The sequence below is a fragment of the Chaetodon auriga genome, chromosome 24 (genome assembly GCF_051107435.1).
Source record: "Chaetodon auriga isolate fChaAug3 chromosome 24, fChaAug3.hap1, whole genome shotgun sequence".
In the NCBI taxonomy this organism is placed as follows: domain Eukaryota; kingdom Metazoa; phylum Chordata; class Actinopteri; order Chaetodontiformes; family Chaetodontidae; genus Chaetodon; species Chaetodon auriga.
In genome coordinates, this window is record NC_135097.1 from 5,619,130 (window position 1) to 5,634,130 (window position 15,001).

At 42.1% G+C, this 15,001-nt stretch overlaps 1 protein-coding gene across 1 annotated transcript in view; it reads left to right on the top strand.

Annotated features, from left to right (window-relative positions):
- Window positions 1–15,001, top strand: part of rin1b (Ras and Rab interactor 1b) — a 27,902-nt gene continuing 12,901 nt past the window's right edge. Inside the window, exons 1-5 of the mRNA XM_076725670.1 lie at window positions 1–339; window positions 13,074–13,211; window positions 14,035–14,149; window positions 14,371–14,443; window positions 14,705–14,796. Coding sequence (XP_076581785.1) covers window positions 13,074–13,211; window positions 14,035–14,149; window positions 14,371–14,443; window positions 14,705–14,796 — 418 coding nt within the window. The 5' untranslated portion in view covers window positions 1–339. The remainder of the gene's footprint in view (window positions 340–13,073; window positions 13,212–14,034; window positions 14,150–14,370; window positions 14,444–14,704; window positions 14,797–15,001) is intronic.

Below are 15,001 nucleotides of genomic sequence, written 5' to 3' on the forward strand. Positions count from 1 at the left end.
ATTTTTCAGTGGCATGATATGATTTGGTGTGTGAGTGAGTGTGTGTCAGAGTCAGGGAGGCGGGAGGGGGGGGCACACACACTCACACACACACACACATACACACAGTGTCTCTGCTGTGACTGTGTATCACTTCAGATGCTCAGACAGAATTAAAAATGCGCTCCTCCGCCTTGTCACCAGTGTTGTGCGCATTTTCTTGACAAGCCCGCGTTCCCACAGCATGGTGCTCGGACTCAGACGCTCAGCACTGTCTTCATACAGAAGCATTAAACTCTCCAGGACGTCTAAGTAGACAGCAGACTACGCACAGCACCTGTTCCCACCTTCAGAGAAAAGGTAAGTCATATCTTTTTTAGCGCAAGTAAAGAAAGAAGAGTCGAGGTTGCCATACTTAAAAATCGATTGCATGAAGTAAGACTGCAGGAGTTCCTGGAGAGTTGGCACATGCATGCTGGCTGCAGGCTACAGTATCTGTATTAATATTTTCTCCTCCCTTTGAAGGTTTCTTTCTATTCTCAAGTTCAAAGCGCGTTGGCGTTTGTTGTTTAACGTAGTTTCCGGTCAGCAGGGGACGTCTTGGTAAACAATGCTGCACGGTGATTCATGCATATGTGACATTCGTGCTCTGCCAATTAATCAATTAGTGATCGGGGACAATCATGATGTGACGGCGAGGCAGCGCTGTCGTCCACGCTGCTGTCCCACAGTGCAGCCAGAGCCACAACAGTGACTTCATCGAATTAGGAGAGAAGTTTTCAGCCTTCAGAAAGTAAAAATGACAAGTTTCTCCTCATTGTTTCAGCCTGGCATTGAAGACGCAAAGTGTAGGTGTTTCAGAAATCTAATTAGTGCCAGCCACAGGTTTATGCTCAGGTTAGTCAGAGGAAGCCGTTGTTCTCATTGTGTGCACTGACAGCTGGCTTTCTCCTCAGTTTAACTGATGACTTGGATGCTTGGAAACATCTGCGTGTTTTTTGTCCAGAAGCCTCAAAAGTTTGATTCTTTGCACACGCAAGCAGAGTTTTGATGATGTTTCGACCTAAACCAGCACCCACGAATAATAATTCACACTACTGAAATCTGCCTTTTCACAGCCTTAGATGTCATCTAGGCTAATTTATGCAGCATTACCTGCCAGAGCAGTGTTCAATTAGCCACTCAGACTTTTTATTTTGGAGTATCTTGATCTCTCGTCTCCCCTCTGAGGGCAAAGTGAATGTAATCTCACACCATTGGACTGTTACATAACTTTAAAACTGAAGTGCCATCCTGCCTGCGTGGGAGTGGATGTGATGTTCCCACTTCCTTGCTGTTGTTTTGCTCGTTAATGCTGAGAAGCACATTACTGTAAGTGGCATTTTGTGACTTTACATGGCTGCTGATTTTGTTTTTGTTTGTTTTTTGTGTTGTTGTTTTTTGTTTTTTTTTTAATGCAGATGAGGGCCAACGAGCAGGACTGATTACCTGAAGTCCTCGCTGTGATTATGTAGCCTACCTACATGAAGTCTGTGATTGTTGAATGTGGAATGACATGTTAATTTTGAAGGTGGCATGACCAAATGTGTGTATATATTTATGTGTGTGTATGGGGGGGGGGGGGGGGGGGGGGGCTGGCTGCGTTCTGCCCTGTGTTGTGTAGGAGGAGTGTGATCGCAGTGTGCCCGAGCATGACGCTCAGAGCTGTTGGACAGAGTTCAGTCCTTTGCTGAGCAGTCTGTCCTCTGCGCTGGAAGTGGTGCGCAGACAGACACGTTACAGTAACCTGACTCATGTATATGGCAGGCTTCCCCCATCAGGAATTGTGTCATCGTCATGCAACACAACACACAATCCAGCATTGAAAATGAATTTCATTCCTGGAGCGAATGGCCACCATTTTGACAAATCCGGCAGCTGCTCGGATAAAATGATGGCTGGAGAGTTTCTGTTCTTTTTTAGCTGAAGGCTATTTCTTACCAAGCAAAACACTTTAGATGACCAGTATCTGTAAGTAATGTTACATAATCTTACAACTGAAAACCTTAAAACACCTCAAGAGCTGCACTGAACTCATATTACCACATTATTTTATCCATATGTTGCTGTCCTCTTAATATCCAGGACATTTTCTCAATAACTTCCTTCTAAGATCAAGTATTTAACTGTTAACTCTTTGGAAATTTGCATGAAAAAGGTTATGTAATCTGGTGGTACATGGGACTCGTTCAGGTGGTGTTAAAGAAAGATCTTAGAAAGGAAAACCGTTAACATTTTCAACATTTCAGATAAGCAACTGAAGTGACTGGGCACTTTCATATTGTGTGAACTCTACACTTTGTCCATTTTCCTCATTATTAGTACCAAATTACATTGAGCTTTCTGGGAATTTTAAGGTTAACTTGGCTTTTATTCCACATTGTTGTGTTCAGGTTTTACCCTCTCTCAGTTTTATCCTTCATTTACGGCCACATAGGTTTAATGTTGCACATTTGCCTTCGCTTTTATAGTCGTGCCTGTGCAAAAGAGAGTGAACTGCACTCATTGGACCACAAGCTTGAACAAAAAAATCTCAATCTGATGTGAAGTTACATACTAGAAAAGAAGATGAGCGGGAAGTTAGTCTGAAATTAATGGACCCCGCAAAGTAAAGCATGACTGACTTTTGATTTTTGTACCTCCTTCACTTTCCACACACCTCCACCCACCATCCGTCCTACCACCTCATAGAGAGTAAACGTGATATATCAACAACATTAGATAAATAGAAGTGCAGTCGATGCACCACACCACTGACTGAGTGATGAAGAGGTGACACAGTGTGGAGGTCACCACCTCGCTGACACCTTCACCTTCACTCTTGATGTTTTGTAGCTTTATGTTGATTTTGTAGTTTCCGCAGCACCACTCTTGGATACTATGAGTAAATCATGAAGTGAGTCTTTACAATCAGAATTCACTTAAAACACTTGTGTTTTTTACGGAGGTTTGCATTTTTTCAGACTTTTTTTTGCTTATTTTCAGACTTTTCTTAAGCAGGTCTGGTGGATAAATGCTGCAGTACAGACAATGAGACATCCAGCTGAGATGTTTCAAGTGCAGCTACATTTATTTATTCAACAACATAATACCAAAACATTAAGGTTTGGTGTCAGTTTTTTCAGAATTAAATAATAATAAGGACTCCTTCCTGGACAGAATAACTCCTTTAGTGTGTCAAAAACACTGACCGTGATTGGAGGCAGATGCCCTGCTCTGGAGTTTGACATCCTCCCTCCTCGGCCGCTTCAGAGAGTACAGTATTAATGCAGGCTTTTGTCCTCTTGTGGTCACTCTAACACTATCTGAAAATGGAGGATGAACGTGATCCCCCATTGTCATTGTCAAGGCTATGCTGTGAAGATTCATAGGAGGGTGTAGAGAGCCTTGAAAGGGCTGCAAAATGAAATATAGCCTGAATGTTAAACGTTAGGAACGTACAAAAGTCCAGTGGGCCAAATCTGAGTTTTTACCTCCCAAACATGCATATTTTGTCTTTTAACCCATCATCCTGTCAGGTGTTCTCATCATGATTGTAGTTTTTTCTTTGGAAAAAAAACATCTTTCTTCTTAAAGTGATTTCATCTGATTGAGTGAAACTAAATGTTTGAGACCAAAGACATTGAACTTGGTCTCAAACGGCAACTAAACCGGAGATCAACACAACGTCTTCGACACCTGCGCCGCCCCTGATTTAGCAAAATATCTACTTAAAACATCCCCAACAAAACTTTAAAAGCATTCTGTTTTTTAGGAGGTGTTATTCACACTCACTGATCGCAAACCCCTGACATTATCTAACAGTCCTTTACAAAAATAACATTTTGTATGAAGTGCTCCTCATGCCGATCCGTCATTAGTCACGCTGTGAATCACACAGTCATCCAGAGGTCAAAACAGATCAGGAAAGAAAGATTTTTAAGTGCACGAATCCTGTCATCCCCCCACAAATATTCTTAAATTATTTCACTTTAACTCAAGTCCGAAGAAATATCGAAATTTCTCTGCCACTTTTGCAATTTCCCTCAGAATAATGTGAAGGTTTCTGAGCCTTCGAAGCTGGTGTTCACCATCCAATCGTGTTTTTATTTTAAAAAAAAAAGTGTGAAAGCTCTGACAGCATGGTGAGATTGTTCTAGGTGTTTTGTGTTTTGAGAAGTGACATTACCAAGTGACAGCATCTTGGAAAAAGTTGGATTTTAGTTTTCATGGGTGGATGGATTGGAACTAGACTGTTATTCTGGCAACTTTCCGCAGCTTATTATGAGAGAAGTAGGATTTAAAAACTCAATGAGTGACCTGCTCAGATGGATGAATTTGGCATCGCGAGCCAAGTGTAGCCCTCACAAAAAAGCTCAAAAACATGGTGAGAAAAACAAGACTCAGTGATAAATATTCATAAGGCATTGCCTAAATAATTAATCAACAATTTAAACTTTATTCAGTCACCAATCAAAATAAGGTGGTTATGCACCCATACGCCACCTGATCAGGTGTTTTTGCTTACGGTGGTTGATTAGACGTCGTGTTAAAACCTTGACAACACGTATACGGATGTCTTTAAAAAGGATATTTTACCCCTCCATTAAAAAATCAATCCCAGTGTTTAGTGAAAATTATACTATTCTTTGGTTTCAAGGCAAGGTGCATTATTTAGGCTACCACAAGGTGACGCCAAAGCAAAACATTGTTAAATTCTACACATGGAAATTTTACAATATAGTTTAATGTAAAGTTAAAATAGAAAAAATGCAAAATAATGCCATTAAAAATGATCTGAGCATGGAGCTGTGCATTACTCAATGTTATCGGTGATTAAATTTATTTATCTTATAGGTGGTTTTGCATATCTTGTTTAATATTGTGATAGTGATTTCAACCCGGCGCCTCAAACACCCCAAGCAACCTCTTATGTGCTTCAGAGCTTCTCTAATTAAAACATTCGCACGTCGAGATCATCGGAGTGTGACAGAGTCAGAGCAAAGTGTCAGTTCAGACAGAGTTTAGCTCAGTTCAGTGTCGCGCTGCAGAGAAAAATCAAGGAAAGACCATTCATGGAGAGATCAGAGATTTTATGACATCATGATGACTACTCTATAGCTTTTACTTCTTTCACGCACACACACACACAGACACACACACACACACGTCCCTCGGGCCTGGTCACAATTGTGAAATTGCCCGTTCTGAATCACTGCAACAATTAGCCGATATGCTTCTAAAATTATGAATATTCACAGTTATGCTAACAGTCCTTCTCCTCTCCTACAGCCCCAGTGTTAATTCTGACTCATACTAATGCCTTTGTACAACTTCGTCACACCAAACACACACTCAGTAACACACAGCTCTCACTTCCTTGTCACTGGTCCTGAGCGCCATCGCTACGACGCTTTGCAGCAGGCATCAAAACGGACACCTGTCATCAGTCAGCAGGCCACTGTGCCCACTGTTGCCCCCTGCGGATACTTATAGCCCACTGCAATTATGTTGTCCATTAGTCATCCTACGCATGCAGCGATGGGCTGCTGGCTATACTTAGCCACTGTCATGGTCACTCTTGTGCAAATGAGAGATTTCACAGACTGATGCTTGCAGTTGGCGTCAAACGCTATGAATAGAGATGAATAATAAGTACAAATTTGTAGTTTTGACAAAGTTGCCTGTTGGTTTGTGAAGAACTGCTGCTCATTAATATGTGTTAAACTATGATTTGTTATGTGAGAGAAAGTGCTTCATCAGGTGAAAGCTGCCATCTGAAGCACCGCCCCTGGACTCAAAACTCAAAGTACACTTAAGCTGATGTTAGCCATTAGCTGTAGCTATTCCTTGATGAACATCAGTTTGCAACTCCCAGTTGAGTTTTCCAGCATCATTCACTCAAATGGCGCTCGCCAATAAGACAAGAAGAAGAGGAAGAAGATGGATGAGCATGATGGAGAACCTGACAAAAAGGCTAAAAGTTCATGCATATATCAGGAGGAGGCTTACCTCTACTTAACGAAGAGCAACTTTGGCTTTTCATAAAATATGCACATGTATTTCAGTGTATCTCATGAAGGAAAAAGTGACAAATCTGCCAATATAAGCACGTTCAAGAGGCACAGAAACATTCTCCGCCAATGTCTGCATTTATGCGATCTCTCAGATCCATTTTCATAATCACCCTCTCCTACAAACCGTCTCTCTTGCCAGTAGCCTCTCTGAAAATCACAACTGAGGCATATTGTGTAAATGCCATATCCTTCAGGTAATACATGAATAGACTGAGCGCTGCATTTATGTGTCCCTTTGTTCAGGCGTTTCAGTTTCAACCGATTATCTGATTCTGACCACCTAATGGTCGTCAATCACTTAATAGAGGAACTGGTTCTTAAATCCTTGTTGCTCTGATATTTTAAAGCAAGTGGTTGCCTAGTCGTGATTTTAGGATTCACTGCGTGTATAAATGTGTAAATGTAAGGAGTGTGTGGACAGTGGTGAGGGTGGTGGGACGGCACACGGCGAACACCAAGTTGCCTGTTGCCTCTGCAGAGAGACAGTTTGCATAATTTACAGACTCCAGCAACGACAGCGTGTATGGACACTTTATTTTGTGACTGGACTGTAAGAGTTTTAGTAAAGTTTGGGGTTTACTTCCTGCTTGAAGTGTCAGTTGTCAGATGAAATGTCAGTTTGTGTGTTTTAGATGTCCAATGTTTAAATATGAGCTTAGTCATTTCCTCCAGCGTATTTGCATCAGCAGTCTGCAGTTGAGGTTGCAGCTTCCTGAATTTGACAAACAAATGTAAAATAAGGACAATACACGCTGATGGTTAAGTGAAAACTGTTGGAAATTAGGGCAGTTGTTGATTAGTTTAATGTACTTTGCAGGCACACATTTTTCACTATATGATGGCTGGATGAAAAGACTGAAAAGGTGTGGATTCGACATCATGTGGGTGTGCAAGAGCTGTGAAAAAGACAAAAAATGAGCATCGCAACATGTTAAAAAATATAGATTTATAAGAGAACTAAAGCAGGGAAGGATTTCAAAATGTACGACAAATGAGATGATTAAAAAACCAAATGTGTGAGTTTACAGTGGCCGGATATGTACTTTGCTCGCTGCCTGCTTATCAAAATCTCCAGATGGAAATACCGTATGGAGGATGTGACAGCGAGCAAAGAGCACGACACCGCTGTCTGTTTTCAGTATCACTATCATTACATGTTTGTTGGCTGGAGGTTACATTTGTGGAGAATGATGTTGTGAAGACTCTGTGTCGCACCTTGGATGATGAAGCAGAGGCCGGAGATGGGCTGTAGCTGCATCAGCTCAGTCTCAAGGGGGGTGGAGGATTCGGCTTCCTCCTCGTCCTCCCTCTGCTGCTGTCTCAGGAGTCTCTGTAGCCGTCTTTGGGCTTATTTTTTGTTGCAGAATTTTCCTGTGGATAACTGGAAAAAATGTAACATACAGAAGATTTATCACTGAGATATTTCCATCACAGCATCAGCAGCATTTCAGTCTCAATATTTTGGACTAATGATCAGAAATAATCTTAGAGGAGGCAGATACACTAATTCCTCCCTTGGCTGTATCCTCAAGAGACCAGAATCTCTCTCAAAGAGCTACAGTGCGTGTTGTGTTCAGTGTAAAGGGCAGTTTTTCTTCACTGTAATCCTGCTCTGCTCTTCTGCTCTTACTATCTCTTCCATTATGGCTCGAGCCACCTACACAAAATACTTAACTGAATCCAAGTTCATGTGCATGTGGAGGCTGCTGAAAGTAATTCTGGGAAATGTAGGAAATCACTAACTGGGCTAGAAGCAGAGGAGGCAGGTTGAGGCAAAGTCAAACTATTGCACTGGCAAAATCACTGCACCAAACTCCAAGAATTCACGGTGTTATGCAGGCAAGTGTTGTGGCGAGCGAGCTAATAGCTAAGAAGCTCTAACCTCGTTCAGAGGGAGAATTTATGATGAGAGCCTTGTTGCTGCTGTGGAGCTGCTAGCACCAGACAAAGTTGTTCCAAAGTGTCAAGCTCCAGCAGCTTCTCAGCTCTCTGCTTTCAAATGTGAAATCATTTGAGGTGAATTTACAGTGCAACTGGAAAGAGGAAGCACTGCACGTGTTCCTACTCTGCAAGAACAAAAACCTGCTACGACATCTGCACGTGCTGCTGAGTGTGAAAACTCCTTCAGGCATTCTGGTGAGAGGTTTCAGGACACGAAAAGTAAACAAAAGGAGCTGAACATATTTGTTTTTTTAAAGTGGAACCAGATTAACAACCCACAGCATGAAGTCATTAAGCTGCAAAGCAACAAGCTGCTACTGTGAGCAGCTCTTTTCACTTGCAAAGACTTACTCAAGTCTGACTGACCAAACCTGGAAAACCACCTGTGCGTATCATCATCACCGTCATCATCACTATCATCTGACTTCAGACACCACAAAGAGAAACAGTTCCAGCCAGCATTGAGGTTAGTATGATATATGCGTTAAGGAAGTAATTATTTTAAGCCTAATCATGACCTAACCAAGTAGTTTTGGTGCCTAAATCTATACCTATATGCCTAAACCTCTGTAAGCTCTACCTTGACAGTGGCTTTGCAGATTTATTATTGCTATCCTGGACGTGGAATCAGAAGGTGTTGATTTCACACCTGGGTGGTCCGGCAGGTGTATTAATACACGTAGTGTTAATATAAGCTTCATTTTCAGACCACATTATTTTGTGGCTTTTATGGGTACTTTGCAAAGAGCATTTAAATAAACTTATAACAAGAAGTTTAAAGATTAGTTAAAAGAAACTTTAAGACCATCTAAGGCTGCTTTTGCTCCCCCTCACTCCGGACAGCTCCACTTTATTTCGTGCTCCACTGGAAACCTACTGAAAGCTCCTTCGCCTTGCAGACACTGAGGTTTAGGTGGTTCTCCTCACAGCACCTGACAAAAGTCCTCACCAGACTTGTGTCCTCCTCTTCATCTGCTTCACTGATGCATAACATGACAAAGCTGCCATCTGGGAACAGCATTGCTCAGGTTGAAGGTATTCATCCCTTGGGGGCGCCGCTGGGCTTCTCTGTAACCTCTGCAGCCGGTTCCTGGGGAACTGGTTTGGAGGTGGAAAAATCTGGACACCACAATGTTGTCCATCTGCACCGGGCTGAGCCTCTCGCTGAGCAGCTGCTCACTCTCAGTGATCTCTCTCGTCCTACACTGATCTCCTAAAAGCCTTCTTTCTCGCCTCGAATCCCTTGTAATCAAGGATTTGTCATATGAAAAAAAAAAAAGTGTGCATATCTGATTAACAGATGCATGACACTGTGGTCCGATGAGTGACGGCTCTACTTATTCTTAGGCTGCACAACACAACACCTTGAAAAACTACAGGAAAATGTAGTTCAACACCGATACCTATAGCACCTGTTGTTTTCTCAGATCTGCTAAAAAATTGTCTTCTGCAAGTGTTTGAGTCACTCCATCACTCCGTCATCACTCGCTCAGCCAGCAAGTCGATCAGTCCTTCTGTCCAGTTATGCATCCGATTTCTTTCCAAATTTCTCATATCTTCTGCAAATAGGTCTAAACCGGTCAGCTTTGCTCTAGCATTCAGTCAATTTGCGCAATAAAATCTAACGTCCCCTTTCCAGAATGCAGAATTTTGGTGCTCTAAATGCTCACTCCAGTTTGGCCTGCACAAGCCCATTCTCCTTTTACTGAGCCTGTCTCCCCGAAGAGGGAACGCAATTCAGGGTTTTCCGAAACTTCGCTTTCCTCGCCAGCTCCCCAGAGAATCCCACCACTGGACTCAGCACTCCTCTCCCTTCCTCTACTCTCTCCATCCCCCTTCAGACAAGTCCTGCCCTAAGTCTCTCGTCATCTACTTCTTAAGTGCTCCGTACGTTCAACAGCATCAGACTTTACCGTCTGTCCCGCTGGGTTGCCGACTGCTGCTGCTGCTGCTGCCCTCAGGTCTAGAAACACCTTGTTAGATATACAGTGTACGTCTCCCTCTGCTTCTTACATTTCCAGTCTGTCAGCTTGAACTGCAGTGCTGCAGGCCCACTGTAGTTGTGATTTCCTTACCCAGCTTTAATTTTCAGCCCAGGCTTTTCTCTTTTCATCATTTTATCTTTTATCTTTCTCTTCTGTTTCTCCCTCTCTGTGTGTCTCTCTTTCTCTGAGGGAATTACATAAGTCTTTCTGTGTGTGTGGGCAGCGTTGCATTTTATGTAAGGCGGACCTGGAAATGGCTAGTGAAACACTAGGGTCCTGCTCTCTGTTTTTTTTCTTTCTCTCTCTTTACTTGTCTTATAGCCTTGTGTGGTTGGGTCATCGGACTGCAGATCTGCGTGGTGGTTGGCTCCAGATATGCAAAGGGTTGACTGTGCAGGCCCACGCAGAGTCACACTCACAGCTTTTTTTAAAGCACACCTTGAGATAAAAAATGTTTGACTCCTAATTTGACGATGATGATGCCTGTTGATTTGTAGCGCTCATGTGAAGTGCATCTGTTTTGAAGTGAGGAAAGTCACCCTTAGCTTCTGCTGCTACGCCTGTTTCTAGTCTAGCTCAACACATTTGTATTGTATTGTATTGTATTGTATTGTATGTAACAATTGAAACAATGAGCTTTTGATTTTACACAGAAGTAAACAAAAGCAGATTTGTTGTTTCTAGTCGACCACTGTTGATTTTATTAGCTGAAATGAGTATGGTCGCTAGCATATTTTATCAACTGTAGCTAACTAGCATAAGTGAAGGCTAATGCAAAAGCTCCATGACTTGGTTAAAAACTCCAGCTGACTTTTTTAAACATTTTAAAACAAAACCCACAAAGGGGTCTTAAAAATGTGCTCATGATAGATGCTAATGCTAAAAGACTAAGGCTAAAGTGATAGCAAGAAGTTAGCATCCTCACACATCTGTGTGCTCTAGAAAACACGTAAATATCATTATTCGTATATTTCAGGGTTGAGCTAGCTCACCCTAATATTATAGTACTATTTTATGAGACAAAATGAAATTATAATTTTATTTGTTCTAACATCGTTCTAACGTTGAATTGCTTTAAGCTACTTAGCTGGACATGCTAACATTAGCGGTTTATGTTAGAGCAGATAAACACACTGTTTAATTTATTCCATACATACACATTTGCTCTTGTATTATTGTTTTTGAACTCTTTATTGACAGTATGGCTCTGATAATACTCCCATACTGTTGGTCAAATCCAAAGTCATGTCTGCCCTGCAGGGTTGCTAATGAATGATTGGACAATTGCTGTTTGAGGTTTAGCAAACTGTCAGTTCCTCACATTTTTAAACAGAATCAACAAGGTCTGCAAGAGTTTCTTCTAACGTTGTACAACTATCAGAACAAACCTGTGATTATTATATAACGCCGACCCCCTCCTTTGATTGATATCTGCTGTACTTGATCCTGACCCCTCTAACGCTATTTACCATTAACTGTTAATGGTCCTACAGTGCAGATTTGCACACGGATAACTGATTTCCCTGAGAGGTGGGGGGAGAGTTATGTAATAAGTGGCAGGAGGTGATGAGAAATGTGAAAAATTCAAATGTGTTACTGAATGAAAACAATATTCATAATGCTTCCTGTAATGCCACTGAAACAGGTTGCTGCATCTGATGCTGCAGCAGCTCAGAAATGAACTTTGGTGCTCTGATGTGAGGGAGGAACCAACACTTTTTTGTTTTCCCATAAAAAATAAAAAATCTTCCTAGAAATAAAACACCTCTGCACCCCGGAAAATCTTTAAGATAGCGTGTATGTGCGTGCATGCACCAGCGAGTGTGTCCTCATGTTTTGTGTGCATGTACTGTATAAATACGCGCGTGTGAGCGTGTGTGTTTGCATGCACGCGCATCTCAAACTTGTCGGAGAAAGGGTGTTTCACTGAGTGGGAATGCCTGGTAGGATGTGTAGGCCCGGGTTGCTATGGCAACCATCTGCTGCTACGCTCACAAGCATTCGCCAGCAGCCCACACAGTGTGACATCCAACAGCACGCCAATGTGAGCAAGGGAGAGAGAGCGAGAGAGAGAGAGGGAGAGAGAGAAGGTAAATCTGTGATTGAATGCTGACATTAAAGGTCCAAAAATAAGGAAAACGTGGAGTTCAGACTGAGCTGAGCGTCGTTTTAAAGTGTCTGTAAAAGTGCATTTTTCTCCACAAAGTGTGAGTTCAAACGCTTTTATTCTTTGACCGTATGCGGTTGAGTTTTCTGTTGTTATAGTGATGGCAGAAGGAGGAGAGGTGCGCGGCTTTCAGAGCAACACACTGAAGCACAAAACACAGATTATAGGATAAACAGAAGCACATAAAGCTTCTGTAAGATGTTTAAAACTTTGAACTGAGGTTTGGTGGAGGGTAAACGCAGACCATGCTGACCATGATCCTCAGTCCAGTTCGTTGCACCTCTCTCTCTCCCCCATGTCCTGTCATCCCTCCACTATAGGTGTCCAATAAAACTGGAGATATATATTAAAAAAATCAGCATTTATCTGGTATATGAAACAAATTATCTGCTTCTTTTCTGTGTGGTCACAGTCTGATTGGATTTCATGAGCGTTTATATCACTGCAACGTGGAGTTCATGGTGATGTCATGCTGATGGTTGAAGTGTAAATGAGATTGGTGCTGCCAATGAAATAGAGGAAAGCTGAGATGAAGAGGGGATATGCAGGAAAATGAAAGGCAGAAAGATGTTGGATACACTTTTTGCTTTTATTTGACAGTCAGTGTAGAAAAAGGATGGTGGCCCCTGAGCCTCCTCTTCTCAGTCAAGTTTAAAAAAAAATAACACCTTTTCACATTTAACTTCTCACTCTATAAGTACACTTGTGTGGTGTGTAGGTTTTCACTTCAACATTAAGGGTCACAGTCTGGGCACAACTGAAGGAGAATCAAGGCAAACTAAATATATTCTCAGATATATTTTCCTTATTGCAGCTTAAAAACAACTCATTGACAAAAACATGGAAAAAGAAAATCTGCACGCATGACAAATACGATACAATAATAACCTTGGACTTGTGTTTCAGATGCAGGAGGCTACCCAGCCAGGCTCTCAGCGGGCCTTCAGCGTCCTGGATCGTCTGCTGATCACACATCCCGTGTGGCTGCAGCTGTCACTCAACCAAGACTCTGCCCTCTATATGCTGCTCAGAGAGCCTGTTGGGGTACGGACAAGTCAGCCATTTCAATCACATGAAGTTAGCGGTTAAAAGAATACAGGAATACACATGAAAGCGTGGGATTTAGCTTACTTTAATTGTACAACTTAACTGTTTAAGCTTTAATTTTCCCAGAAGAGGAAAATAAACTTATACAAAATATACATAGTGCAGCATTTCAACATTTTTGTTTCCTGTCATGTCTGGGTGCTAAGTATAGAGCTTGCGCCAGGAAGCGATTAGCTTAGCTTAGCTTAGCTTAGCTTAAACACTGGCAGCACAGGGACACAGTCATCTTTGCACTGTAAAGTTTGAAAAACCACCCACCTCCTTTAAGGCACCGAAAACTAACTTACAAACATACTGTATCTTGTTTGTTTACTAATTCACAGACAGAAATGTAATGACAATTTGCTGTTTTATGGAGAGAATGACAGGCTAGCTGTTTCCCCATGTTGTCATTCTTTAAGCTAGGCTATGCTAATCGTGCTCCAAGAGAGGTATTGATCCTTTTATCTACTAATTCAAGGATAGTAAGCAAGTAGGGAAATATCCCAAAGTGTTGAACTACTCATTTATCATCTATTTGATATCATACTAGCAACTTTCATGTAATTAAACCCATAAAAGTTTGCTTGAAAATCATCCATATTTACATTAAATGCAGATTAACAGCAAAACTGTTACCTATTATTTTGTGCTTTACTGCTGTTTGCACCATCTGTGCCTTCTCCTGAAAAAACGTGTGAAAAGAAAATGTATTTAAAAACAGACATTAACACCTCTGTGCTTTATTCTTGTCGTCTGTGGTGGTTGTTGGTGCCTACAGACCTTCCTGGTGCGTAAATGCAGCTCCAGCCAGAGGAAGGTGCTGTGTTTGAGAGTGACAGCGGACAAAAGTGCCTCCTCTGTTAAGGAGTGCTTCATCTGTGAGGAGGACTCCAGTGAGTATAAAACAAGCGAGATTAGCGTGTGTTATCCACCCGCCACTACAGCAATACACTCCATATTTGTTGTGCAGTGCAGTTCAGACACTTGCTGGGTGAAGTAGTGTGGGACAGAGAGGATGGGTCCTCCAAAAGATTTGCAGCTGCCATAACTTCCTGCTAAATTTGAACAAGTGCCTCCACAGCTGTCAATCACACTCTGTCTGTTCTATAACCAGCATTCGCCTTGGAGAACTCAGCACTCAGCTTCCCTGACTTGTGTCGCCTGGTGGCCTTCTACTGTGTCAGCAGGTGACGTATTATTTTAACTGTATGGCCAAAAGTATGTGGACATCCCCGTCCCTGACGCTTTTGGTCGAGGCTGCTTGTCATCATTTCCCCCCTTAGCGTTGGGATGAGATGTGCAACAATCACATGTGGGTGTCCACATACTTTTGGCCAGGCACTGTACATGATTTCATTTAGCCCAGACCGTCTGGAAATCTGATAGTCACACACATGCTCAGGGTTCATTTTAATTTCTTTTCGTGTGACTTGTCTTCTTGCTTGCAGAGATGTGTTGCCCTTCCCACTGCAGTTACCAGAGGCCATCGCTAAAGCCACAACACACAGGCAGCTGGAGGCCATCTCACACATGGGACAAGGTACAGTGATTGAAAACCTCTCACTCTTCTCAAACTGAGCATGCTAAGTGTTTCACTTTGTCTCTTTCCCTAAATAATAGCAGTTTTATCTTACATTTGTTATGACCAAATACCTACAAAACTAACACTCCCATCAGCCTCAACTGGTCAGTAACAATTAGCAAATGTTAGCATCTTAGCACGCTAAACTAAGATTGTGATGTAA